The 27411-nt window shown below is 44.3% G+C and overlaps 2 protein-coding genes across 2 annotated transcripts in view; one reads left to right on the plus strand and one right to left on the minus strand.

Moving 5' to 3' along the window:
• LOC101737866 (inverted formin-2) overlaps positions 1-27411 on the plus strand; it is a 94966-nt gene that overhangs the window by 33714 nt on the left and 33841 nt on the right. Inside the window, exon 3 of the mRNA XM_038011944.2 lies at positions 15932-15960. The gene's annotated coding sequence lies outside the window, so the exon portion shown is untranslated. The remainder of the gene's footprint in view (positions 1-15931; positions 15961-27411) is intronic.
• Positions 25532-27073, minus strand: LOC119628759 (uncharacterized). The gene has a single exon (XM_038012208.1). The coding sequence runs from the start codon at positions 27071-27073 to the stop codon at positions 25532-25534; it is 1542 nt and encodes a 513-aa protein (XP_037868136.1).

The following is a 27411-nucleotide window of genomic DNA, read 5'->3' on the forward strand; positions in this document are numbered from 1 at the left end:
AAGCTAATAAAACTGTATTAAAAAAACGTCTGCCGCGTTGCGGTTTCAAGGGTAGGGTTATGGATATACAAAACAAGTAGGACTTCGATTTCATGTCCCAAGTTAGTATTGAGAATTTTCATTTCATTCTGCTCCAGTAATAGATTAAAATTAGAAGAGACGTATACACTTCGTTAGTGATTCTTATCACCGTTCTTAAATCAAATTCTAGAAGTCCTTTTTTGTTCTTCTTGCCCTTTTGTATCACGTCTGGCTCACCAGTGTTGAGTGATAAGACACGTGTTCAGTTAAGTGACTAAAGTATATTCGGATAACAACCTAACGTGCTATCGTCAGCCCGACAATCCCGAGACTGACGTAGCATCACTGCAATATAATTATTGTTAACACATACATATGAATGAATGATTTATTTTATTTCAGACAACAACAAGTCCATATGTGTACATAGTATCATTGAAACATACTTAAAATCAATAAAACCAATCAAATAAAAAAGATACATTTATTAATAATAATTATCAGTTGAATACATTTCAAATATTCCACTCAACTGATACTTACTTCGAAGCAACCATTATTATTATTATTATTTAGTCCGCAAGTGAACCATGGTACAATGGGTCAAGTACCGACAGTCATAACGGTCTGTTAATGCTATAGGAACATTTTTGGTCCTACACCCTTATCCCATATTATATGGAGTCGACGCAGTACCTTATCATGCTGCATGATTGGCACGAGTCTTATGACCGACCGTCTGTCTTACGTCAACCTTTCTTGGGTGACACCACTAGTATATCCACTGCAACTTGCCTACCGTACAGTAGACTATGTATAGTGAACTATAGAACAATAGTAAAGGGAGAAAATGATTCGAAAAATCACTGTTTTATGTACTACTAGCGACCCGCTCCGGCTTCACTCGGGACTTTAACAAAAAATTTCAAAATAAAAAAATTATATTACACACGTTGACCCTTATATTTTTTGCGTCAAGTTTCTAAAAATAGAAAATTATTATATAAAGATAGTATGAATATTATTATTTTAATAAACTTTTAATGTTTCCTCTTTATCATCATCATTCATCATCATTATCCTGCCCTTCTCCCAGTCACCTGGGGTCGGCGCAACATGCTTTCTTCTTCCATACTCTTCTATCATATACAATTTCTTCGCTCACTCCCCTCTTACACATATCGTCTTTCACGCAATCCATCCATTTCTTCTTAGGTCTACCTCTCTCTCTATATCCTTCCACATTCATAGTTAACACTCTCTTACCAACCTCATTTTCATTTCGTCTTTCCTTCTTCTTTCTTTCAATCTTTCCTCTTTATAATATTAGTATAGATTGCTCCTATTAATGTTTCTTCTTTTGGTGTCTCTTTTCATCAACTTCAAGACGTCCTATCGACTTAAATTCTGCTCACGTATCAAGGATTAACGGCAGGACAAACATTTTATTACTTTGCCCTAATATCCTGACCAGGATCACCGGCGAAAAAATCCCGTTTTTTTCTTTGGTAGGTCTTTTATTTAAAATTGTTTTATTTTTGTATATATACTATACCTTTTAAGAAGGTTCTGAATTAGACGAGGTTATATCTTTTCATTGATTAAGTGATTAGCTACTGTATCAAGGAAGACTTGTACACCAAGGTACGGGTTCGATATAACCCATCCAAAACCTAAGAACAAAATAATTTGGAGCATCCAGCTTTAAACTTTAAGCTGCTATTCGTTTAACATTCCGACCCTCAACAAAATAAATGTTTTCTTAGTTAGAATAAGAGTTACCACCTACCATCAGCCGAACAATTAACACGAAACAAAAAAAACAAAACTTTTGCTTTCAATTTACGAAAATTAACGAGAAAAAAAAAAGTGAAAACATGTCAATGACACCGTCAAATATTTGCATAGCGCGGTGTTGCAGGCGAACTGTTGTGTCGCGGTAATGTGCGAAGTGCGGTTATTAGCACAAGGTCGAATTTGCTACTTGAATGTTTGTCAATATTTAAAATGTCGGATTATTGATGATAGTACTTTTGTTTGTATATGTTTAAAAAAAAAAAAGAACAGTTTTGATTTTAGAACGTCTCGATTTTAATTCATGCAAATTAGCAGACGTGCTGAGGACTCCTCTCTGCGTAAGTGGTCACCATTCATCTGCAAAACCACATTGCGTTGTGGTAGAGATATTTCAAACAGTATACATCACGTTGTACCTAAATTAATGAACGTTTTTAATTTTTAATTTTTTTATTGCTTTGATCTGATATTAAGCGGTTACTAGAGCCCATAGATATCTACAACGTAAATGCCGCCACCCACCTTGAGATATAAGTTCTAAGGTCTCAGTATAGTTACAACGGCTGCTCCACCCTTCAAACCGAAACGCATTACTGCTTCACGGCTGAAATAGGCGGGGCGATGGTACCTACCCGTGTGGACTCACATGAGGTCCTACCACCAATAATTACGCAAATTATAATTTTGCGGGTTTGATTTTTATTACACGATGTCATTCCTTCACCGTGGAAGTCAATCGTGAACATTTGTTGAACGTATTTCATTAGAAAAATTGGTACCCGCCTGGGATTCGAACAGGGGTTTATCGCTCAATACGAATGCATTGGAGGGCTTATCCTATAGGCCACGACGACTCTTCAAACCGAAACGCATTACTGCTTCAGGGCAGAAATAGGCAGGGTGGTGGTACCTACCCGTGCGGACTCACAAGGCGTCCTCCCACCAGTTTCATTATCTACCCAGCCTTGAACCGGCTGCGATATGATTGACCTGCACCAACTCAACGATCGCCACTACAAACAATTTATTTAGAAGCCAGACAGTAATTCACCTAGTTTTTTTGCTAGATCATTCTGTTACCGGATGCGGACACTTGATTCATATTAAATAATGAGACACACATATAGGGGTCGGTGAACTTACATATTTTTGCACACGGCGCTAAAGTTTGTCGTGGGGCTTTTTGGCCGTTAGCTTTTATGTATCGAAAAATTTTTGGCTACACGACGAAAGAGTAATTTCCCGTGATAATATCCGAAATAGCACAATTTGGAAATTGAGGTATCCACTATTACACTTATTACTTTTTACTGGTGGTAGGACCTCTTGTGAGTCCGCACGGGTGGGTACTACCAACTTGCCTATTTCTGCCGTGAAGCAGTAATGCGTTTCGGTTTGAAGGGTGGGGCAGGCGTTGTAACTATACTGAGACCTTAGAACTTATATCTCAAGGTGGGTGGCGCATTTACGTCGTAGATATCTATGGGCTCCAGTAACCACTTAACACCAGGTGGGCTGTGAGCTCGTCCACCCATTAAAGCAATAAAAAAAATAAAAAAACAAAGTTTTTTTTTTATTGCTTAGATGGGTGGACTCACAGAGAGAGCCCTTGGGGAACAGTAGTCCCTTGTTTCGATTTCGGGCAGGTACGAGACGTATTTCTTATTGCAGCTCATGCTTAGACGACATCACGTCCTAACCTGCGTTAAATGATTACAACGGCTAATACAATATTATCGTAATTTTTGCTGTACGGAATTTGAGTCGGATAAACTCAAACAACAATTATTATTGTATTGTTATGCATTCTGCCACGGCACGAGTACGTGTTTAAATGTAAAATTAAGATTGGATTTAACTTGGCTCAGTCCATATAACGTTCAGTAAGGTTATTCATAATAAATATTGGCTCTCCGCCCATAGTTTTATTATAGTGAACTGTTTGCTTAGTGCGAGTTCCTTAACGTTCTCGATAGCGTAAAAGTTAACTCAAATTAGTATGGAGTTGGACAGTGTTCCTAAGTTTGTCGCTAGGGGCGCTGTTCCAATTGCATACAAATTTGAGTTAACTTTTACGCGATCGAGAAGTTAAAAAACTCGCACTAACACTGATCGCTATACCATGTCCTTTTCCTGACGAGGCCTCAATAGAGTTCTGGACAGTGGGCAGTTTGACTTTATTCCCAGCATTGCTGATATCAGTTGGAACAGCGCCCCTAGCGTCAATCGTAGGCAAACGTTCTAACTCTACTAATACTACTCTCTACTAATACTCTTCTAATACTACTTTGACTTAACTTTTACGATATCGAGAACGTTAAAAAACTCGCACTAAGCACACAGGAGAGAAGGTGATTCGAAAAATCGCTGTTTTATGTTCTTTTATTCATTGTACAGACACACTCAAATGTATTGTTTTATCAGTATACAGAAAACCGTACCACCTATCTAAGGTCCCAGTCCTCCTATCCCTAGTATCTAACAGGCAAACAGACTATCGTCTGCGGTCGTCTCTGAATTAATTACCACTTAATAAGGTGGTCAGTAGCTGGGAAGGGTGTGGCGTGATAGCAACTATGTAAACTTCATCTTCATGTTTCGAGGGGATATTGGGAATATTCACGCCGTGATGCTTAAGGGAGCCGGTAATTTTATTTTTATTTCATTGCTTAGATGGGTGGACGAGCTCACAGCCCACCTGGTGTTAAGTGGTTACTGGAGCCCATAGACATCTACTACGTAAATGCGCCACCCACCTTGATATATAAGTTCTAAGATCTCAGTATAGTTACAGCGGCTGCCCTACCCTTCAGACCGAAACGCATTACTGCTTCACGGCAGAAATAGGCAGGGCGGTGGTACCTACCTACCCTCGCGTACTCCCAAGAGATCCTATCACCAGTAATTACGCAAATTATAATTTTGCGGGTTTGATTTATATTACACGATGTTATTCCTTCACCGTGGAAGTCAATCGTGAAAATTCGTTGAGTACGCATTTCATTAGAAAAATTGGTACCCACCTGGGATTCGAACACCGGTGCATCGCTCAACACGAATCCTTTTTTTTTTATTGCTTAGATTGGTGGACGATCTCACAGCCCACCTGGTGTTAAGTGGTTACTAGAGCCCATAGACATCTACAACGTAGACGCGCCACCCACCTTGAGATACAAGTTCTAAGGTCTCAGTATAGTTACAACGGCTGCCCCACCTTTCAAACCGAAACGCATTACTGCTTCACGGCAGAAATAGGCAGGGCGGTGGTACCTACCCGCGCGGACTCACAAGTGGTCCTACCACCAGTAAAAACCTTATCCTTTAGGCCACGACGACTTCGAATCATTCAACACCAGGTGAACTATCAGCTTAGCAATACATCTATAAAAAAAATCCACAAAAACTACATAAAAACTCACTAAACGGCTGGTTTCCCTATACTGTGGCACGCGTTTAATCTACTCATATATTCCTGGACAACTTGAACTAAATATAAACTTACAAGCCACACAATATATTGACGCTAATAATAATATTATGGTTTGTTTGTATGTGCGTAATGAAGACGCTACTCACTCTACAAATAATTGACAGGTAGAGTCGTGTAGACATGCAAGAGCTACCACTGCCAACCTCCCTATTTCTGCCGCAAAATATTAGTTTGGTAGGATTTGAAGGTTGGGACTGCCGTTGGTTGTAATATCTGAGAGTGAAGCCCTCCTCAGCAGCCAGTTCACACCAGAAGGGCCATAAAGATCCTTTTTGTGAGATTCTTGCTAACTAAAGTCCCTCTGTAACTGCATTGGTATATTAGAAGTTATCCTCTCACAGGTAGGGTCAAGGTCACTCAAAGAGCAATGGACAGGGCTATGCTCGGAGTTTCTGTACGAGATCAAATTAAAAATGAGGAGATTCGCAGGAAAACCATGGTAACCGACGTAGCCTAAAGGATTGCGACGTTGAAGTGGCAGTGGGCAGGGCACATTGCTCGTAGAATGGATGGACGTAGCGAGGGTAGGCCTTCCACAAGATGAACCGACAACCTATTGAGGTTCGCGGGGATCCGCTGCATGCAGACAGCGCAGAACTGGTCTTTGTGGCGAGGCTTGGGGGAGCATGTCCAGCAGTGGACGTCTGTGGGTTGATAGAAAAACTGTCTACCTGGTTTTTTTTTTCCAACCTAAGGTGATAGCCTTGAGAGGCTATTTCAGCGTAACCTTAACTAGTAGGTGACCTCACGGGGCTCAAACCGGAGTGACGCTAACACTGACCCTAGCAAGAGCAGTGCTTCGCAGAATCTACCACCGGATCGGAAACGCGACCCACTGAGGTCCGGCGAGAAACTCAGTGGGCTGTGTCTATGGGTTAATTCGCTCGTCGAGCCCTTCGTCGCAGGCGACGGGTTCGACGAGGACGGTGACCGGACCTACCTGGAACACTGCTGTAGAACTTTGATGCTCCTGACGAATATTTGATATGAGTTTCTCAACAATAAAAACCCGCTAATGTAATCGGGTTGTTGGCTGTAATCAAAATTGTGTTATCGAAAAAACGTATCGTTCTATCAAAATACAAACACGAAACGCCTTGGAAGGTCGCTTCTTATCAGTTAATCTATTATCAAGTCCATTACGTTGTAATATTGTTTTTCGTTAACTGACATTGGCAGACGAATCGGGCCCTCTGTTCACAAGATTTACTGGCGGTAGGGCCTCTTGCCAGACCGCGCGGGTAGGTACCACCACCCTGCCTATTTCTGCCGTGAAGCAGTAATGCGTTTTCGGTTTCAAGGGTGGGACAGCCGTTGTAACTATACTTGAGACTTTAGAACTTATATCTCAAGGTGGGTGGGGCATTTACGTGGTAGATGTCTATGGGCTCCGGTAACCACTTAACACCAAGTGGGCTGTGAGCTCGTCCACCCTAAGCAATAAAACGTCTAAGCAATAAAACAAAAAGAAGCCTTGGGGGCTATTCCAGCGTGAGCTCACGGGCTCAACCTGAGAAAATTTGATAACACTAGCCCTAGCAAGAGCAGTGCTTCGCAGTGCCTACTATCAGATCTGAATCGCGACCCACTGAGAAGATCCGGCGAGAAACTCAATAGGCTGTGTCTATGGATTAGACTGAGCTGTGCTTATTGCTCCTCCCTCATCCACGCAGCAACAACAATAATCATAGTGGAACATCAAATACTGCGCGCGATAAAATGACTAAGCCATTGTAAACTTGTTACCAGTAAAATTACTCAGAATCAATAAATTGTAGATTTTCAATATAATAGAATAATTATCAATCTAGATATAATTGTGAGTCACAAACAAAGCTCAAGTGGAGCAGACGACGATACTTATATTCTACCATCTATGAGTTCACACATACATAATCCATTGAGTTTCTCGCCGGATTTTCTCAGTTGATCGCGATTCCGATCCGGTGTTAGATTCAGCGAAGCAAGCCATGTTTTGTAAAGCATATACTTTTTTTTATTTTTTTATTTTTATTGCCCTTGTAGGCAGACGGGCATACGGCCCACCTGATGGTTAGTGGTTACCGTCGCCCGTGGACTTCAGCAATGCCAGGGGCAGAGTCAAGCCGCTGCCTACCGTTTAATACTCTCCACAAGCCTCGTTTGAAGAAGGACATGTCATAGCGCTCGGGAAACACCGTGGAGGGGAACTCATTCCATAGCCGGATGGTACGTGGCAAAAAAGACCTCTGGAAACGCACTGTGGATGACCGCAGTGGGTCCAGGTAGTATGGATGAACTCTACTCCGGTGGCGGGCGATGCGATGGTAAAAACGAGATGCCGGTATCATCTCGAACAATTCCTCAGAGCACTCCCCCTGGAACATACGGTACAAAATACAGAGGGAACCGAAGTCCCTCCGCAGACCCAGAAGTTGAATTGAACCAAGTTCAATTCACCCCACTTGGAGACTCGCCCCAGAGAGTTCTCCACTTCAGACACAAGTTTTGATCGTCTCTCTTGCACCACGCTCCGAGAGAGACTCTGATGGCCGATATATCGCGCATCCCCCGTGCTGTCATCCGCATAGCAATGCATGCCATCAATAGACAGTATGCCATTGATATACAGGATGAAAAGCGTGGGTGAGCTTAGCGAATAAATGATTTCTTTCTTTCTTTCTCCTCTTGCTAGGGCAGATGTTAGTAAATTCTCTCAGGCTGAGCCCCGTTTGTTAGTATAATATGAATTGAAACCAGAATTGCCTCTCGAGGTTATTAGCGGGTAACTAGGCAGAAATAATTGATGAGTTTCGATGCGCGTTCCACAATGGATGATCGTAAATTCGTTTGCGTATGTTCATTCTTAGCTACTCCCACCGACGGTGTTTTTCAAACGAGACATGTACCTAACTCTTCAAATGAGGTTTGAACGTTTCTCAGCGACAAGTGTGTGTGGTATGTGAGGTCGAAATGTCATTTCTTTTGCAATAACTGCTACTCTTTCCTTCGTTTGGGCACAAGATTAGTTTGTGGCAGAAATTAAACGTGGCAATAGAAGGAATAGCCAGTGTTGGTCGTTATGATAATCGCCTTATCGTTGCCGCTGCTGACTACTCCCCGAATCTTGATCACGCAGGAGCTAGTCACCGTCATTGCCCTAGACATGTCCTTACGTATCCATCAGATCCTATAACTCTTCCATTAGATGCCTTCAGCTCTAATACTAGGAGCAGGCTTAGGGACCCCGGTAACCGTACTCATCGAACTCGACAAAGAGTTCGACGTGCAACCTAACCCATGCATCAGCCCGCTGAGTTTCTCGCGGGATCTTCTCAGCGGGTCGCGATTCCGATCCGGTAGTAGATTCATTCGCGAAGCAACTGCTCTTGAATTGTTAGGTCTCCTTCGGAGGAGCTCGGGCGGCTGTTAGCAAATCCCACCCCTCCTGGCTGAGCCTTTGCTCGCCCAGCTGTCCTGGTGAAACTGGAAAGGCCTCCGGGTCACCAGTAATCCTTCAATCATAAAAAAAATGTGTTGGAACGAACTGCTTATCGCCAGGTGGGTCGTTAGCTTATTTTAACAAAGAACATCCTGCACTTGGCACCATTATGCACACAACTCCGGAACTTTAGCAACCAACTGACCAAGACCTGTACACTTCGTAGAATTCTAAGCAAAAATTCAGAAAACATCGTGTCTGTTATCCTGGCTTATCAGCGTCCAATTTATCAAGAGCTCAACCCTTATAGAATTTGAAACGAAAACTTTGATAGCTACAGGTCTGTAATGGATGGTTCTTTAATCTAATTATGTAAGTGCATGCAATAGGATGTTTAGTAAGGCAGTCACGATTGGAATGAACACTTCCTCGAAATATTACGGTAAAGCATTATTGTTTTGTGAGCTCGCGCGGGTTGGAGTCACAATTCCGTCAATTCCACAATCACGCTGACAGTCTTAAGGGATGGCCTAAATCTCTTTGTTGTGAGGTCTCCTTCGGGGGCCCTTGGGCAGCTGCTAGCTAATCCCACCCCTCCTGGCTGAGCCTTTGCTCGCCCACCTGTCCTAGTGAATCAGGAAAGGCTTCCGAGCCACTATTTTAGAAGAAAAAATGGTACTCCTAACTGAAGCGAATACCCAACAATATTACTCTACATAGCTCTTAACATTAAACGGGTGGTGAAATCATCCAACAAAAAAACAAACAATAAAAAAAAGTGTACCTACCCAACACCTGTGACTAGATTTATATAATTATAATATTATTCACAATTATAAAACTTAAGAAACTAACTAGGGACATTAAGCAACAACCCTAAGTGATCCCTTTGAAGATGGGTGACCGTTTCTCCAATAACAAGCAAGCAAAGCGCCTAGTGGCTGTTTGTCTTTTGTAATTTTTCACGCAATGACCCGTACGTGAATGTAATTTTTATTGAAAACTCCGAAACATAACAACGCATGTCGCAGTCGCTCTGCAAGATATTAGAGATGCTATACTAGACAGATGTGCTTATGATCGAAGAGCTATGCCTTTCGGCCTGCCGGCAAAAACCGAAGGCAGGGTATATTGTAACAACAATTTATGCAGCAGAGCCTGATAGCGTTATTCCAAGATACTGATACGGATTCCAAGTGGGAGCCCTACTCCTAAGCCACTTAATATTTGTCGTACGTCGCCCCTGCCTGACGCGCCTATGGTCTGCTGATGACAATCATTAGTCATCGAGCTGCCCTCATTGTTGTTTATAACAATGGCTTATTATTGATGACCAAAATAAGACGTATTTTGATTGAGTGATAACAAAACTAGTTGGCAGTGACAGTTGTGAACTTATAATAATATAATACAATTATTATTAATTCAATGTTGCTACGCTTAGAGTATACATAAAACTATTAGCTTGCTTATGTATACTCTAAGTTGCTACGTAATTATCTATACAGGAAAGAGCATGAGTAATTACGGATCCTCCCAATCCACTAACGGTGCTTTTAGATACCTCAAGCACCGGTCATCGTTCTCGTCGAACCCGTCGCTTGCGACGAAGGGCTCGATGAGTAAATTAACCCACAAACACAGCCCACTGAGTTTCTCGCCGGATCTTCTCAGTGGGTCGCGTTTCCAATCTGGTGGTAGATTCTGCGCAGGGCGGCTCTTGCTAAGGTTCGTGTTAGCAATGTCGTAAGGTTTGAGCCCCGTGAGCTCACCTACTAGTTAAGGTTACACTGAAATAGCCTCTCAAGGCTATCAACTTAGGTAGGTAAAAAAAAGCGATTTTTTTTAAACAAGTATCAGGCGTATTCCGAAACCTTTTCTAGTTTCACCAGGACAAGCATGCTTCGGTATCGCAATACAAATAAATATGTAAATTTTAACAATCGAAGGAACGGAAGTTAAAATTAGTTACATTAACATAAGGCTTCGATCTCACATATTAAAGTTCTTTTTTTTTTATTGCTTAGATGGGTGGACGAGCTCACAGCCCACCAGGTGTCAACTGGTGACTGGAGCCCATAGACATCCACAACGTAAATGCGCCACCCACCTTGAGATGTAAGTTCTAAGGTCTCAAGTATATGTAGTTACAACGGCTGCCCCACCCTTCAAACCGAAATTCATTACTGCGTCACGGCAGAAAATAGGCAGGGTGGTGTTACCCACCCGCGCGGACTCACGAGAGGTCTTACCACCAGTAATTACGCAAATTATAATTTTGCGGGTTTCATTTTTATTACACGATGCTATTCCTTCACCGTGTAAATCAATCGTGAACATTTGTTGAGTACGTATTTCATTAGAAAAATTGGTACCCGCCTGCGGGATTCGAACACTGGTGCATCGCTCAACACGAATGCACCGGACGTCTTATCCGTTAGGCCACGACTACTTCAAATCTCTTCCTAGTCGTACACTCTTGACAGAGTGGTCGTGGTCATGCATTACTCGGATCCTGCGATACCGATGCTCTGGCGATGCGACGCCATGTGGCACGGTGTTTCGCAGAGTGGGAGCAATAATTTATGATGGAGTGAGTTATATTAAGGCACATTAAGGTATGGATACTGAAAATCATGTGGTTCACGTGGGCCCGCGAGAAGCGACAAAAGATATCCAGTATCTAGTGCTACGACAGCGCCTTTACCTGTAGCTATGCGAACATTTGTCGCACTGTCAGTTTCGGTTGTCAATACAATGTGACAGGCGTTATGTCATCGTCTAGAATATAATACTCACAGAAACTGCTTTCAGTTGTTTTTTGTGCAGTTAACTAATGACAGGCCGTTTTTACTGGTGATAGGAAGGACGTCTTGTGAGTTCGCACGGGTAGGTACCACCACCCTGCTTATTTCTGCCGTGAAGCAGTAATGCGTTTCGGTTTGAAGGATAGGGCAGCCGCTGTAACTATACTGAGACCTTAGAGCTCATATCTCAAGATGGGTGGCGGCATTTACGTTGTCTATGGGGTCCGGTAACCACTTGACATCAGGTGGGCCGTGAGCTCGTCCACCCACTGAAACTAAAAAAAAGTGCGTGCGTACAAAGTACACATGTCAGAAGTGAAACTTTTTTGGCGAACTTATTTATAAATCTTGCTTATATATATTTATACAAATCTAAAACTTTAGATTTCCGAGACTTAGAGGAAGGGAAAAAGGAAGATATGTTCCCGCCAAAAGTCTGTCAAATGTCAATCTCAAACCTCAGTGTTGACAGTCACATTATGTTTAGATTTCTAAATTGTAAATGACTAATATTTTGCCAATTGAATTGACTAATTTAATTTCATGCTATTTGATTAATGTTCCAAATTCTTTTCATTTCATTTCAATTCCTATTAACATTTTTCACAAAAAAATTATAAAATATTAGGCTGTATGGTATGATACATTTGCCTTTCCAGTTGGAAAAATACAACAACTACTACTACTAACATTTGACAAGTACCTACTTAATTTCAATAGTAGTTTGATGTCACTTCTGTTGCATACCTGCGTGACGTTCTGTAAAAAATTTACCCTCATGCGCCTAAAGAAGTTTCACTTCAAAAACCTCTGGTTCGTCGGAGGGACTTTGGTCCTCCCTGCGTTTTGTAACGCACCTGTCATTGTAGGTGTACTGGTTGTTTGAGACCATACAGTCATGTCCTTTTTACAACCGTACTATTTACTAACCACTGCACTCACCCATAGTGCGGATCATGTCACCTTAGGCGCGCATTATCCGGCCCTAGAATAAACCCTCCACCCCTCCTTATATCATCAGCTACCTATCAGTGAAAGTCCCGTTAAAATCGATCCAGCGATCGATCGATTAGTTGGAACAAACAGACAGACAGACAAACATTGTAAAAAATGTTATTTTGGTGTATATATATTTATATGCATGTAGTAAAAAGCGGTTATTTCAATTTTATTTATATTTGTATAGATTTGCATTTAAAGGAAAACCAAGTACATTTCTAAGCTGGAAGTCTACCGTCTTAATCTGTAAGAACTATTGTTATAATAAAAATCTCCTTCTATTTAAAAAAATGTAATTAAAAGTGTATTTAATTACACTTATTTACTTAGTAAATAGATATTAATTAATGACACTTCTAATATACGGTAGGTATTCAACATTACCATTGTTCTCAATAGATGGCGTGGAACGTTTTGTAACTCGCGCTAGCGTTGCTTGCACCGTGCTTTTTAAGTGCATAGAGTCAAAAGAATGAAGCTTTGTACCAACCCGGGTTATTAATTAATGATTCCCCTTTTTTGGAAAGTGACCCTCCATTTGAATCTCAGCTGGTGGTTAAGTCGCTCAGTATAGTTACAACTTTTAAAGTTTGAAAGTAAAAATATCACAGCTTGCTTGCTTTGCAAAGTTTAATTAATAACACTACTAAAGTGTTATCTCTACTTAGATCAGTTTATCAAGGATTTTCCAAATTTGAAACCGATTTCTAAGCTAACTATTTAATGGATAAGAACTTAATGCTTATTATTAGTAATGTTAGTTGTTACCTGAATTAATTTAAATTCTGTTGAAGTCTTGGTACATATTTTGTTTTATTTATTTTTAAAATTTACACGATCTAAACAATTGTGATAACTATTCTACTATGTACAACATAATTACTATTTATTACTACTTTCCTGATATCCCTAGTAGCAGCGGTATAATTGTCCACAAAGCTATTGCACATTTCGGCTTAAGTTAGATAAACCTATCTTGAAGTATGTTCACAAACACTCATAACAGGTAGACACGTTGCCGATTTATCAATATAATTCATATCATAGTCCGGTCATCGTTCTCGTCGAACCCGTCGCTTGCGAAGGGCTCGGCGAGTAAATTAGCCCACAGACACAGCCCACTGAGTTTCTCACCGGATCTTCTCAGTGGTACGCGTTTCCGATCCGGTGGTAGATTCTGCGAAACACTGCTCCTGCTAGGGCCAGTGTTAGCAATACTTCCGGTTTGAGCCCCGTGAGCTCACCTGCATGTTAGGGTGAAGCTAAAATTGCCTCTCAAGGCTACCGGCATAGGCTGGAAAAAAAATCATAGTTAAATTTAACCTTTCTGTTAGAAAACCAATTGCTTTTTACGCTGTATTTTTTGTTTCGAATTTATAATCTCATAAATGTGTACACATTATAAGTATCTTTTCATTAATGATACGTGCTGTCTGTGCACAAAGCACACATGCTTGTAAGTGGGTCACGCGCGTCACGGACCGTCTAACTAAATATGGATTAGACTAATCGTATCGAAGCGGTGACCTTGGTTATAACGTGTGGCGCGGTGGCGACGCGCTATACACACTTACAAGCTGGCCGCTCCGGCTTCGCTCGGGTTTTAACAAAAATTTGAACGATATTTGACGTAGTTTTAATTTTTTTAATTAAAAGAACACTTATTGCGACATAACTATAATAGTTAGACATGCTGTCGCGACACTTTTTGTAAATAATAATGTGTTCCACACAATCGTGGAACATTATTTTACTCTATCAGCAATAGTTTTCGCAGGGCATGCGATTAAAATAATATTTTAGGTAATTTTTTTACACCTTGGGTTAAATTATTGCAGTTTTAGTAAGGATCCCAAATTTTTTCAAAAAAGATTATAGCCTATGTCACTCGAGAATAGTGTAGCTTCTAAACAGTGAGAGAAATATTCAAATCAGTTCAGTAGTTTCGGAGCCTATTCAATACAAACAAACAAACAAATCTTTCCTCTTTATAATATTAGTATAGATGTACACTGGTGATGATGTTCACGCGGATCGGTACTAACATCTTAGTTATTTTTGCGAAGCAATCGCGGGTTCGACCTCGAAGACTAGGACTACCCTTTTACGATAGAATCGAGACTTCGTATCTCAAGGTAACCGGCATTTGGGTTGTGATGCTTTTTTAATTGCCATTGTAGGCATACTGCCCACCTGATGGTAAGTGGTTACCGTCGCTCATGGACGTCAGCAATGCCAGGGGCAGAGCCAAGCCGCTGCCTACCATTGAGTACTCTCCGCAAGCCTTGTTTGAAGAAGGGCATGTCATAGCGCTCTGAATGGGTTCTGGTGCCTAAAAGCCTCTACTAAGATCCTGATAGCGTTCTGGTGTGGGTCTGTCATGGGCTCTGGTACATAAAGCTTCTGCTAAGATCCTACGACACATTTCTGATGATGTACGGATGTGAGAGCGAGTACTCCGCGATCCATACAATTGTTGTGCAAATGGTTTCGTCACGATATGCAAATTTCAGCCTTCACGCTGTTCCGTGGCGAGGTCGACAGAATTATCTAAGCTAGTACACTTCCTTACTCGAATTATATTAGGTTAGGTTTATCAATTTGCAGGTTTAAAACTATTTCCTATATTTTAATGTAACCTAGAAATTCTGTTAACACTTCAAACTCATTTATTTAAAAGAACCTTCAGTATTTACCCAAACTCTGAATGGTATGTATTTGTTGGTATGTATTTTAAACACTCCACGATTATTTTCTTAATCGCTCTTTTAACTTACACAAAATTATTTTCAATTTTTTGTTCATCTAGCTATAAATAGTTCGTTTTAATTTTTGAACTATTATTTATATTTTGCTTAGCCAGATGAACGAGCTCTGGGCACACTTGTTAAGTTATCATCATAACAGCTTTTATATGCTACAAGCGGCCCGTTTGACATTTGACGTTGTTTTATTTTTTTAAATAAAATAACTTACTGCGGCATAACAATAGTAAGACATATGCCTTGGCGACACTTTTTGTAAATAATAATGTTCTACAAAGTCGTAGTGCATTATTTTATTCTATCATGAATAGTTTTCGCAGGGCACGCGATGTAAAGAATATTTTAGGTAATTTTTTTACACCTCGGGTTACATTATAAGAGTTTTAGTAAGGATTCCTAATAAAAAAAAAAGATTATACCCTATGTCACTCAAGGATAGTGTAGCTTCCAAATAGTGAAAGAATTGTTCAAATCGGTTCAGTAGTTTCGGAGCCTATTCAGTACAAACAAACGAACAAATCTTTCCTCTTTATGATATTAGTATAGAAGTATAGATGGAATAAGTAGGTATCTTTTCGTACAGGATAATGAAAAATAACACAGTATTTAGTAACTTGTTTGTTTGTTTCAGATTGCCTCATGATCACCAAAAAGTGAAATGTGAGTATTTTTTTAACCTTATATTAATACTAGACAAAAGTGAAATGTGAGTATTTTTTTAACCTTATATTAATACTAGACAAAAGTGAAATGTGAGTATTTTTTTAACCTTATATTAATACTAGACAAAAGTGAAATGTGAGTATTTTTTTAACCTTATATTAATACTAGACAAAAGTGAAATGTGATTATTTTTTTAACCTTATATTAATACTAGACAAAAGTGAAATGTGAGTATTTTTTTAACCTTATATTAATACTAGACACGAGATTTTTTAGGTAAGGGCAACCGCTCACGACTAAAATGGAAAATAGTCTGACTTCCTTAGATTGAAATCATATCAATCGGCAAGATTGCGGAGTTCTCTCGACAGTCTTCCAGATAAGCATTATCCCTTGCTGTGAGGCGGTATAACTGTACCATGAGACCCATGAATGGGTAGCAGCAGTCTTATTTCGGCTACAAAGCAATCAAGCTTCCGGCTTGGGACAGACCGTTAGTCAATCGAGAATTAGATCTCATGTTGAGGTTAGATTGACGTTGTCACGTCTTTGGCCGCCGGCGACCACTTAACAGGCCGTGGATTCTTTCACGTACATTTTTTCATTATTGAGAAAAGTGATCGAGCCGGTGGAAAGTGTTTTTTTTTATTGCCTAGGTAGGTGGACGAGCTCACAGCCCACCTGGTGTTAAGTGGTTACTGAAGCCCATAGACATCTACAACGTAAATGCGCCACCCACTGTGAGATATAAGTTCTATGGTCTCAGTATAGTTACAACGGCTGCCCCGCCCTTCAAGCCGAAACGCATTACTGCTTCACGGAAGAAATAGCTAGGGTGGTGGTACCTACTCGCGCAGACTCACAAGAGGTCCTACCACCAGTGGTTACCCATAGACTTCAACAACACAAATGCTGCCACCCAATTTGAGTCATGAGTTCTAAATCTCTCTTCTACATTACAACGGCTGCTCTACCCTTCAAACCGGAACGCATTACCTGCTGTTTAGCGGCAGAAATAGGCAGGGTTTATTTATTTATTTTATTTATTTAGACACACCAATAGCAATACACACAAAACATTCAAGCTTAAAATTAACATGTATAAAATTAAGTACTGGTATGTAAGCCAGTTACAGGCATGTACAGCGATCTCTTATAACATGTTACAGCAATTTTACAAACAGCGGAAAAATAGGCTAAATTTAAATGTTAACAGTACGACAAATGTTAACAGTAGGGTTGTAGTATCTACCCGTGCGGATCCACAAGACCCCGAGTAAAAAGCCTACACAAAGAATAAAACTGTTGTCCGACGCCAAGGTTATATCAATGTTATCCGGTATGAAACAAATTCATAATTGTATCGTTCGCATTAATAATACGCGTTTATGGGAATAACACGCGCGCCACGTTTGAAATTGTATACGGACGACGGAAAACAACGTGTTTGTTGTGCCCTATATATGGGAATATACGGCGCGAATCAACGCCATATACGGCATAAGCTTCCTAGATTAATCTTTGTGTTATTAAACGTAAATATTCTTAAGATTACGAGAGTACTGTGTCTCGTTTTTTTTTTTATAAGGTATTTTATGACCTGGTTACTAAGACCTTTAAGTCATGTCTTATTTTAATTTATATTCTTATTTTTATGAACAATGATAATATTGAGTGAAATGAAATGAGATAAGATGATATGGGATGAAATGTAATCTCATTAAAATTGTGGTCATTTACTGAGATTTTTTCAGTGGACTTTTTGTAGGATCCCGAGAAGTTACGTCCAGCGGCTTTGTTTCGTTTGCCCACATTTGTGCACTTTCACAGATATTAAGCAGTTAATAAACCACCATTATTACACATTTAAACCTGAAGAAACACTAAATAGACAAAATAAAACAAATCACACAACTTCACTCCTCGCGTTCCTGCCAAAAAGCCCACCGTGTCTCGGCTTTTGAAGTTATCGCGTAGGTTCTGTCAGCTCACAGGCGTTATGCCGCCACCCTCAATAGAGATTAGTCAACTCCTCGATTATTATCTACGAATATTCGAATTCACCGCGGCCTAAAGGATAAGACGCCCGGCGTATTTGTTCCGAGCGATGAGACTGTGCCAATGTTCGAATCCCGCTAGCAGGTACCAATTTTTCTAATGAAATACGTAGTTAATAAATATTCACGTATGACTTCCACCGCGTGTGTCTCTATACTTAGATGTTCTCGATATTTCTAATTTTAATAAGATGTTATTTATATTGATTTCAAGCAGCAACGGACTCTACAATCAGGACTCATGTTAGAAATTGGTCAAAAAAAAAGGGAGGAGACTCTCTCTTTTTATTCACCTTATCCCACTAGGTGAGGTCGGCACAGCTAATTTTTCTCTTATATTTTCTTCTATCAATCGTCAGCTCAACACTAACTCCTCACTCTCTCATATCGTCATTCACACACTCCATCGATGTCCTCTTCGGTCGACCCCTGTTCTTCCCCCTCTACTAAGACGAGGAAACTATCAAAATTATAAACAAACCTATACACAGATAGCCGTATAGACAGTGTGTTAACATTAGACCTGAGCTCGTAACGTGCTGATTGTAAATGAGTATGTTTTGAGTTTGACTTCTTAATTAATGATTCTAATAAATAGATACAATCTATACTAATATTATTATAAAGCTGAAGAGTTTGTTTGTTTGAACGCGCCAATCTCAGGAACTACTGGTTTAATTTAAAAAAATATTTCAGTGTTAGATAGCCCATTTATCGAGGAAGGCTTATAGGCTATATAACATCACACTAAGACTAATACAAGCGGAGCACCAATAAAGAATGTTACAAAATCGGGGTTATTTTTACCTGTTGAGAGCTTCCGCTGCGTGCGCTGCAGAAACGGTTAAAGATTCGCTAAAATAATGTATGACAGAATTGTTCCCCTTTAAAAGATCTAAAAAAAATTCTGTGACAGCATATGCCTATATATTAAGGTTGGCTCACTATAACGTTTTTTATGGTAACCAAATTTGTTCTAAAATAAATCATTATTTGTGAACTATTCGACGCGGACGAAGTCGCGGGCAAAAACTAGTATAACATTATTCTAAATCAGATGACACCGTTCGTTCGAAGCTGACGACACGTGAAACATTTTTCAATGTTTAATCAACAAGTTTAACAACCCTTCCGACACGGTTCTCGTTTCCTGAAAACGGAAACTAAATACGTGGCTATACATAACTAAGTATTTAGAATAGGACGAACGTTAATTTCCCATCTGTAAATAGTATTACCGACCTCAATAAATAAATTAAGACATGTTACTTGATACAAACACTTCAATGGCGTAGGTCGCTGTCACGTCCGGTTTTGTGACGAACGCTCATTTCCTGTCTGATGCATTAGGGCTGGCACAATAATGAGAAAATAAGAAAAAATATTCGAATAAATATTACATTAGATAGAGATACAAGCACATCCTCGACCAGAGGAAATAGAAACCACAATGTTAGTAAATTAATGGTTGAGACAATAGATCGATCTACATTGCGGGTTTAAACTAGAATATATCACTAGGCTGGGGTAGCAATGGGCAGGAATACGCCATCAACCCTGAGGATATACACCCTTTCGCGGGTGGCATTAAGACGTGAAACGTCTTAAAAAAAACCGAAAAATATTAATGTCAATCTTTGGCAACCCTAACATTGAGCACGTATTTCTAACAATGCCTCGTTGATACCAACTATGGAGTTCGTTATCGCGTAGTTTTCCTAAACCTTAAAGCGACGTTTGATTAAAACCAGAAATCACTTGATGGATTACGAATGGAGTTCAAAAACAAAGGCCCTTCCCAAGATTCCCTGTTTACCGCTGCATGATAAAAGCTAGGTACTCACTGAGCTAAAACCTTTTAAGGGATGTTACAGTTGAAAGAACTCTAAGAGATAGAGAACTCATGATAAGAGAGTGGAGAAGAGATTCAATTTGCACCGCAGATTGGATCAGGAAGTGTTCATAAGAATCTACTTGGGCTTCCTATAAAAACACTAGAAAAAACTAAAAAAGGGAAGAAGTCGCCGCGGGCGCCGCGATCAGCGGCAGTGGTTATAACTTTACTGCCTGCCGCTGAGGCCAAGGGCATGACATATAATAATGTGATGGCCCGGGCGCGTGAAGCAATCAACCTGGACGAGATTGGGGCGGAGGAAGGCCTCCGCAGCAGGCAGACGGCCAATGGGGCCAAGCTGTTAGAATGTCCCGGTGCCGATAGTCCCGGCATCGCGGAGCGTCTGGCGGCGAAGCTCCGTATGGTCTTGCCTGAGGAGGAGGTGCGGGTGCACAGGCCGGTAAAAATGGCGGAATTAAGAGTGACCGGCCTGGACGACTGCACCACCAGGGATGAGGTGAGAGCAGCCGTCGCTACCCAGGGCAACTGTGCACCGGAGAATGTGACCGTGGGTGAGCTGCGCCGTGGTTATACCGGGGCCAGCTCAGTGTGGGTGCGTTGCCCGTTGGAGACGGCTGCCTCCCTGGCTGCTCCTCCGCCCGGGGGACCGTCGGGGAATCCAGGCAGGCTGCGCGTGGGCTGGATGGCGGCCCATGTGCGCCTGCTTGAACCACGCGCCTGGCGATGCCACGGTCTCGCCAGGTGCACTAGCTCGGTTGACCGCAGCGGTCTGTGTTTCCGCTGCGGCCAGCTGGGCCATAAAGCGGCGTCCTGCGCGGCCGCCCCGCACTGCGCTTTGTGCGCTGCGGCCGGGCGCGGGGCTAACCACCGAGCGGGAGGAAAGGCGTGCCTCCCGTCCGGTGATAACACCGAACGCAACCGGCACCGGAAGTCAAAGCGCCGGCAGAAGAGAAAGTTGGCCAGAGGAGCACTGGCCAACGCTGTAATCCCCGCTGCGGCGCCGGTGCCGGAGGGTGGGGGCAGCGGTGAGGGGGAGGGAGCGATGGATGTGGTCCAACAGTAATGGACCGCACCTATCGCTTCCTCCAAGGAAACCTGAACCACTCCGCCAGAGCTCAGGACATGCTGTCTCAGAGTATGGCGGAGTGGTCTATAGATGTGGCTGTGGTCGCCGAGCCATATTTCGTTCCCCCGGCAAATGATTGCTGGTTCGGGGACGATGGCGGCCTGGCGGCCATAGCCATAAGAAGAGACGCGGCGATCCCCCCCCTGGCGATGGTGACCAGGGGCCAAGGGTTCGTCGCGGTGCAGTTGGAAGGGACCGTCGTGATCGGGGCGTACTTCTCTCCGAACAGGCCTACTGTCGAGTTCGGGCATTTCCTGGGCGGGATCGGGGCGATTGCTCGCCGCCTCGCTCCCCGTCCAGTGATTCTCGCGGGGGATCTCAACGCGAAGTCTGTCGCATGGGGCTCCCCCCGCTCGGACGCTCGTGGTAGGCTACTGGAGAGGTGGGCGAACGCGGTCGGCCTCTGTTTGTTGAATAGAGGTTCGGTTGCGACGTGCGTGCGGTGGCAGGGCGAGTCTATTGTGGACGTTACGTTCGCGAGCCCAGCCATCGCGCGCCGTATCTGCGACTGGAAGGTTTTGGAGGGGGCGGAGACGCTGTCAGATCACCGATATATTCGGTTTGATCTCTCCGCCCGCTCCACAGTCGCAGACGTCCACGGGGACCACCCCCGTAGTGCGTCTCGGTCATTCCCCAAGTGGGCACTGAAGCGCCTGAATAAGGAGCTCCTGATGGAAGCCTCTATAGTGGCGGCGTGGGCGCCCATGCGTCCACACCCGGTCGAGGTCGAGGTCGAGGCGGGGTGGTTCCGGGACACGATGCGTCGCATTTGTGATGCGTCGATGCCCCGGATCGGCCCTCGACTTCCTAATCGCCAGGAGTACTGGTGGTCGCCCGAAATTGCGCAACTCCGCGTGGAGTGCGTTCGGGCGAGGCGCGAGTGCGCCAGACATCGCCGCCGCCGCCTGCCGCGGCGCAACGATCCGGTTGCGTTCGCGGCAGCAGAGGCCCGGCTGCACGGCGCATTTCGCGTCGCGCAGAGGGCATTGCAGCTGGCCATCAGAAGAGCCAAGAACCAACACATGGAGGGTCTCTTGGAGACGCTGGATGAGGATCCGTGGGGGCGGCCCTATCATATGGTGCGCAATAAAATGCGCCCATGGGCCCCCCCGATCACGGAGCGTCTCCAGCCTCAGCAGCTGCGGGACATCGTCTCGGCGCTGTTCCCGCAGGAGCGGGAGGGATTTGTCGCTCCCGCTATGGACGCGCCGCCGGACTACGACGGCGAAGCCCCTGCTGAGGTGCCCCATATAACGGGGGCGGAGCTCCGTGTGGCCGTTCGCAAAATGTGCGCGAAGGACACTGCACCCGGCCCGGATGGTGTCCATGGCCGGGTTTGGGCCTTGGCTCTTGGTGCCCTAGGGGACCGACTCTTGAGACTTTACAACTCCTGCCTCGAGTCGGGACGGTTTCCTTCATCGTGGAGGACGGGCAGACTCGTGCTGTTGAGAAAGGAGGGGCGCCCGGCGGATACTGCCGCCGGGTACCGTCCCATCGTGTTGCTGGATGAGGTGGGCAAGCTGCTGGAACGCATTCTGGCAGCCCGCATCATCCAGCATCTAGTCGGGGTGGGACCCGATCTGTCGGCGGAGCAGTATGGCTTCCGAGAGGGCCGCTCAACGGTAGACGCGATCCTTCGCGTGCGGGCCCTCTCGGAGGAGGCCGTCTCCAGGGGTGGGGTGGCTTTGGCGGTGTCGCTCGATATCGCCAATGCGTGCCCTGGTCCGTGATAGGGGGGGCGCTGGAACGACATAGAGTGCCCCCCTACCTTCGCCGGCTGGTGGGTTCCTACTTAGAGGACAGATCGGTCACGTGTACCGGACACGGTGGGATCCTGCACCGGTTCCCGGTCGTGCGCGGTGTTCCACAGGGGTCGGTGCTCGGCCCCCTTTTGTGGAATATCGGGTATGACTGGGTGCTGAGAGGTGCCCTCCTCCCGGGCCTGAGCGTTATCTGTTACGCAGACGACACGTTGGTCGTGGCCCGGGGGGGGAGTTTTGCTGAGTCTGCCCGTCTTGCTACGGCTGGGGTGGCGCATGTCGTCGGCAAAATTAGGAGATTGGGCCTCGACGTGGCGCTCAGTAAATCCGAGGCCATGTGGTTCCACAGGCCCCGGAGAGTGCCACCTGTCGATGCCCATATCGTGGTTGGAGGCGTCCGTATCGGGGTCGGGGTGCAGTTGAAGTACCTCGGCCTCATTCTGGACAGTCGTTGGACCTTCCGTGCTCACTTTCAGAACCTGGTCCCTCGTTTGTTGGGGGTGGCCGGCGCGTTAAGCCGGCTTCTGCCCAACGTCGGGGGGCCTGACCAGGTGACGCGCCGTCTCTATACGGGGGTGGTGCGATCAATGGCCCTATACGGGGCGCCCGTGTGGGGCCAGTCCCTGGCCGTGGGGGTGGCGAAGCTGCTGCAACGGCCGCAACGCACCATCGCGGTCAGGGTCATCCGTGGTTATCGCACCATCTCCTTTGAGGCGGCGTGTGTACTGGCTGGGACGCCGCCTTGGGTTCTGGAAGCGGAGGCGCTCGCCGCTGACTATAAGTGGCGGGCTGACCTTCGTGCCCGGGGCGTGGCGCGTCCCAGCCCCAGTGTGGTCAGAGCGCGGAGGGGCCAATCTCGGCGGTCCGTGCTGGAGTCATGGTCCAGACGGCTGGCCGATCCTTTGGCTGGTCGTAGGACCGTCGAGGCGATTCGCCCGGTCCTTGTGGATTGGGTGAATCGTGACAGAGGACGCCTCACTTTCCGGCTCACGCAGGTGCTCACTGGGCATGGTTGTTTCGGTGAGTTCCTGCACCGGATCGGAGCCGAGCCGACGGCAGAGTGCCACCATTGTGGTTGCGACTTGGACACGGCAGAGCACACGCTCGTTGCCTGCCCCGCATGGGAGGGGTGGCGCCGTGTCCTCGTCGCAAAAATAGGAACCGACTTGTCGTTGCCGAGTGTTGTGGCATCGATGCTCGGCGACGACGAGTCGTGGAAGGCGATGCTCGACTTCTGCGAGTGCACCATCTCGCAGAAGGAGGCGGCGGGGCGCGTGAGAGACGCACAATCCCGCCGCCGTCGAGCGGGGGCCAGGGAGGCGGATCTCGCCCAAGCCCTGGCCCTCTAAGTGTTTCGGGTCCCCCTCACATGTCAGTCTGGGGACCGGCGAGGGGGGCCTAAGAAGACGACGTGCAAGCTGCTCTGCACGCGTTTTACGCAAGAGCATCCGGGTGATGGAAGGCCGGCTATCCTCGACCCATGCTGGTTCTGGCCCAGCGGGGTATTCCGTAGGGTAACCCACTCTAACCGGCGCCATCTAGGCGGGCTTCGGACAGTCTGCCGACCGAGAGGGCTGGTGGTCGTGGCGCCGACGACCGCCAGTCCGGCGTCCCGAGGGGGAGGGTGATGGGAGAGATGTGCTCCGCACTAAACGCTTCACTTTCCCCCCTTTGCCTTGTCATGAGTTCTGTCTCATGCGAGGTTTGGACGTTGGTTGTTGAGCGACAGGAGGTTTTAGTCAGTTCGACTCTGACATACCCCGCCCAGTCTTCTTTTTCTCCACCTTATCCCACTATGTGGGGTCGGCACAGCTAATTTTTCTCTTCCATTCTCTTCTATCAGCCGTCATCTCAACACTCACTCCTCTCTCTCTCATATCGTCATTCACACACTCCATCCATGTCTTCTTCGGTCGACCTCTTCCCCCTCTACCTTGCACTACCATTTCCATACATCTCCTAGTCACATGCATCTTCTCTCTACGCATCACATGTCCATACCACGCTAACCGTCCGCTCCTTAATTTGTTGTTTACCGGGGCCACTTTCACACTTCCTCTGATGTACTCATTCTTTATCTTATCCATTCTTGTTACTCCACACATCCATCTCAACATTCGCATCTCTGCCGCATGCACTCCTCTTTCATGCTTAACTTTCGTCGCCCAACACTCAGATCCATACAGCACGACAGGTCTAATGATCGTTTTGTAAATTTTGCCCTTGAGCTGAAGGGGCATTCTACGATCGCATGCTGTTGCAGAGACCTGTCGCCATTTCATCCAACCAGCGTTTATTCTATTTGTGACGTCCCGGTCTATGTTGCCGTCGTTCTGGAGTATAGAGCCGAGGTACTTGAAGTCGGAGCAGACTGGCAGGGATACACCATCTAAGGCGATTGGCGTGAAGTCTGAAGAACCACCAAAATCACAAAACATGTGCTTGGTTTTTGTTCGACTGATCTTCAAACCCACGTTTTCCAACCTTTCTTTCCATTTTGCCAATCTCCTCTGTATCTCAGGCCCTTCCTCTCCAACGAGAATAATGTCGTCGGCGAACAGCATACACCAAGGCGCCTCTTCCTGTATGTCCGATGTTAGGGCATCCATTATTAGGATGAACAGGTAAGGGCTTAAAGCTGATCCCTGGTGTAAGCCTACCGCCACACTGAACTCGTCGCTATCGCCAGCTGCGGAGCGTACGTACGTACTAGCTCTACCGTACATAGCTCGAACAAGCCGTTGGTATTTCCCTGGCACTCCTTTCACTTTCATGCTCCACCACAAAACCTCACGGGGAACCCTATCATACGCTTTTCTAAATCAACAAACACCATGTGCACATTTTTACTTGCACGGCGATATTTTTCGCACAATTGGCGCAGGGAAAAAATGGCGTCCGTTGTACTGCGTCCCGGCATGAACCCGAATTGGTTCTGTGATACCTCACTCTCATCTCTCATTCTTCTCGCTATCACTTTCTCCCAAGCTTTCATACTATGTGACATGAGCTTTATTCCTCTATAATTGTCGCATACCTGTATGTCACCTTTGCTCTTAAATACAGGCACGAGTGAACTTTTGCACCACTCGTCAGGCATGGCCTCTTCTTGAAACAATTTATTGAAGAATAAAGTCAGCCACGTGCATCCATCCGCTTTCAGAAACTTCCACACTTCTATTGGAATACCATCTGGTCCAGTAGATTTTCCATTCTTCATATCTTGTACAGCCTTTCGTACTTCTTGCATACTTATTTCCCTTACTACACCAGTATTTATCGGAACATTTTGCAGTTCACCACTCCAGTCATTCTCTTCATTCATCAACCTTTCAAAATACCTCTTCCATCTATCTCTTATTTCCTCATCATTTGTTAACACTCTTCCAGCACTATCTTTCACGCACTTAATGTGGTTAAAATCTCTTCCATCCTTCTCTCTTGCTTTGGCTATCCTATAAATGTGTTTTTGTCCTTCAGGTCTTTCTAGTGACTCATACAATGCATCCTGTGCCTTGGCCCTGGCAATAGCTACAGCCTTTTTTGCTGCCCTCTTGCTCTCTTTATATGCTGTTTTTAACTTCTCTTTCGTCACCAAATCTGGGAAATCTGTGTTCTGCAATTTCTTAAAGGTCTTTTTCTTTTCTTTAAGCGCTTTTTGAACGTCGTCGCTCCACCACCAAGTTTCTTTATCTTTAATTTTCTTTCCCGTTGACATTCCAAACACACTTTTTGCCACATTCCTTATGCACTCAGCCATTTCATTCCAACATTCATTCACCGTTCGTCCACTCAAATCTTTCATTTCTATCATTTTATCTACTACTTGTTTTCTAAATTTTTCACCACATTCTGTGTTCCCAATCATATGCCATTTTATTCTCGGGACCGGTTTGGAATTGCTTGTTTGTTTGCGTATGTAATGCTTAGAGTCCAATACTAATAAACGGTGTTGAGGAGCTAAGGATTCACCCGGGATAATTTTGCAGTTTTTAACAGAAGTAATTTTATGTCGTCGGATCAAAAAATAATCCACCTGGGTGTTGCAGTTTCCACTTTTGCATGTTATAAGATGTTCCTTGCGTTTAGTGAAAAATGTGTTAGCTATTGCTAGATCAAACGCTAAAGCAGCTTCCAACAACATTTCACCTTCCTCATTTCTAGTACCAAACCCATATCCTCCATGCACTCTTTCATATCTATCATTCCTTTGTCCTACATGCCCATTGAAGTCTGCACCCACATATATCTCTTCTGAGTCAGGAATATCCATCATCAGCAAGTCAAACTCAACCCAAAACTTCTCTTTCATACTTCTATCACATCCAGATTGTGGGGCATATGCACTAACAACATTAATAATCAAATCATCTTTTATTAATTTCACTAGCATCAGCCTATCATTCACTCGTCTTACATCCGTCACATATTTTTTCAACTCACTATCTAGCACAATCCCAACTCCATTCTTTCTTCCATCACTCCCACTATATAAGAGTTTATATCCTTCACCAATCTCTCTACCTCGTGTTCCTTTCCATTTCGTCTCTTGCAAACATGCCACATTTATCCTTCGTTTCTTACATACATCCGCTATTTCTCTTGTTCTTCCCCAGTTCCCAGTATCCCCAGAAAAGGGCGGAAGTCCGG

Source organism: Bombyx mori, chromosome 7 (genome assembly GCF_030269925.1).
Source record: "Bombyx mori chromosome 7, ASM3026992v2".
Taxonomy (NCBI): Eukaryota; Metazoa; Arthropoda; class Insecta; order Lepidoptera; family Bombycidae; genus Bombyx; species Bombyx mori.

Excerpts from the sequence above, each read along its gene's own strand:
- LOC119628759 (XM_038012208.1), bottom strand. The coding sequence starts at position 27,073 with ATGAAAGAGAAGTTTTGGGTTGAGTTTGACTTGCTGATGATGGATATT.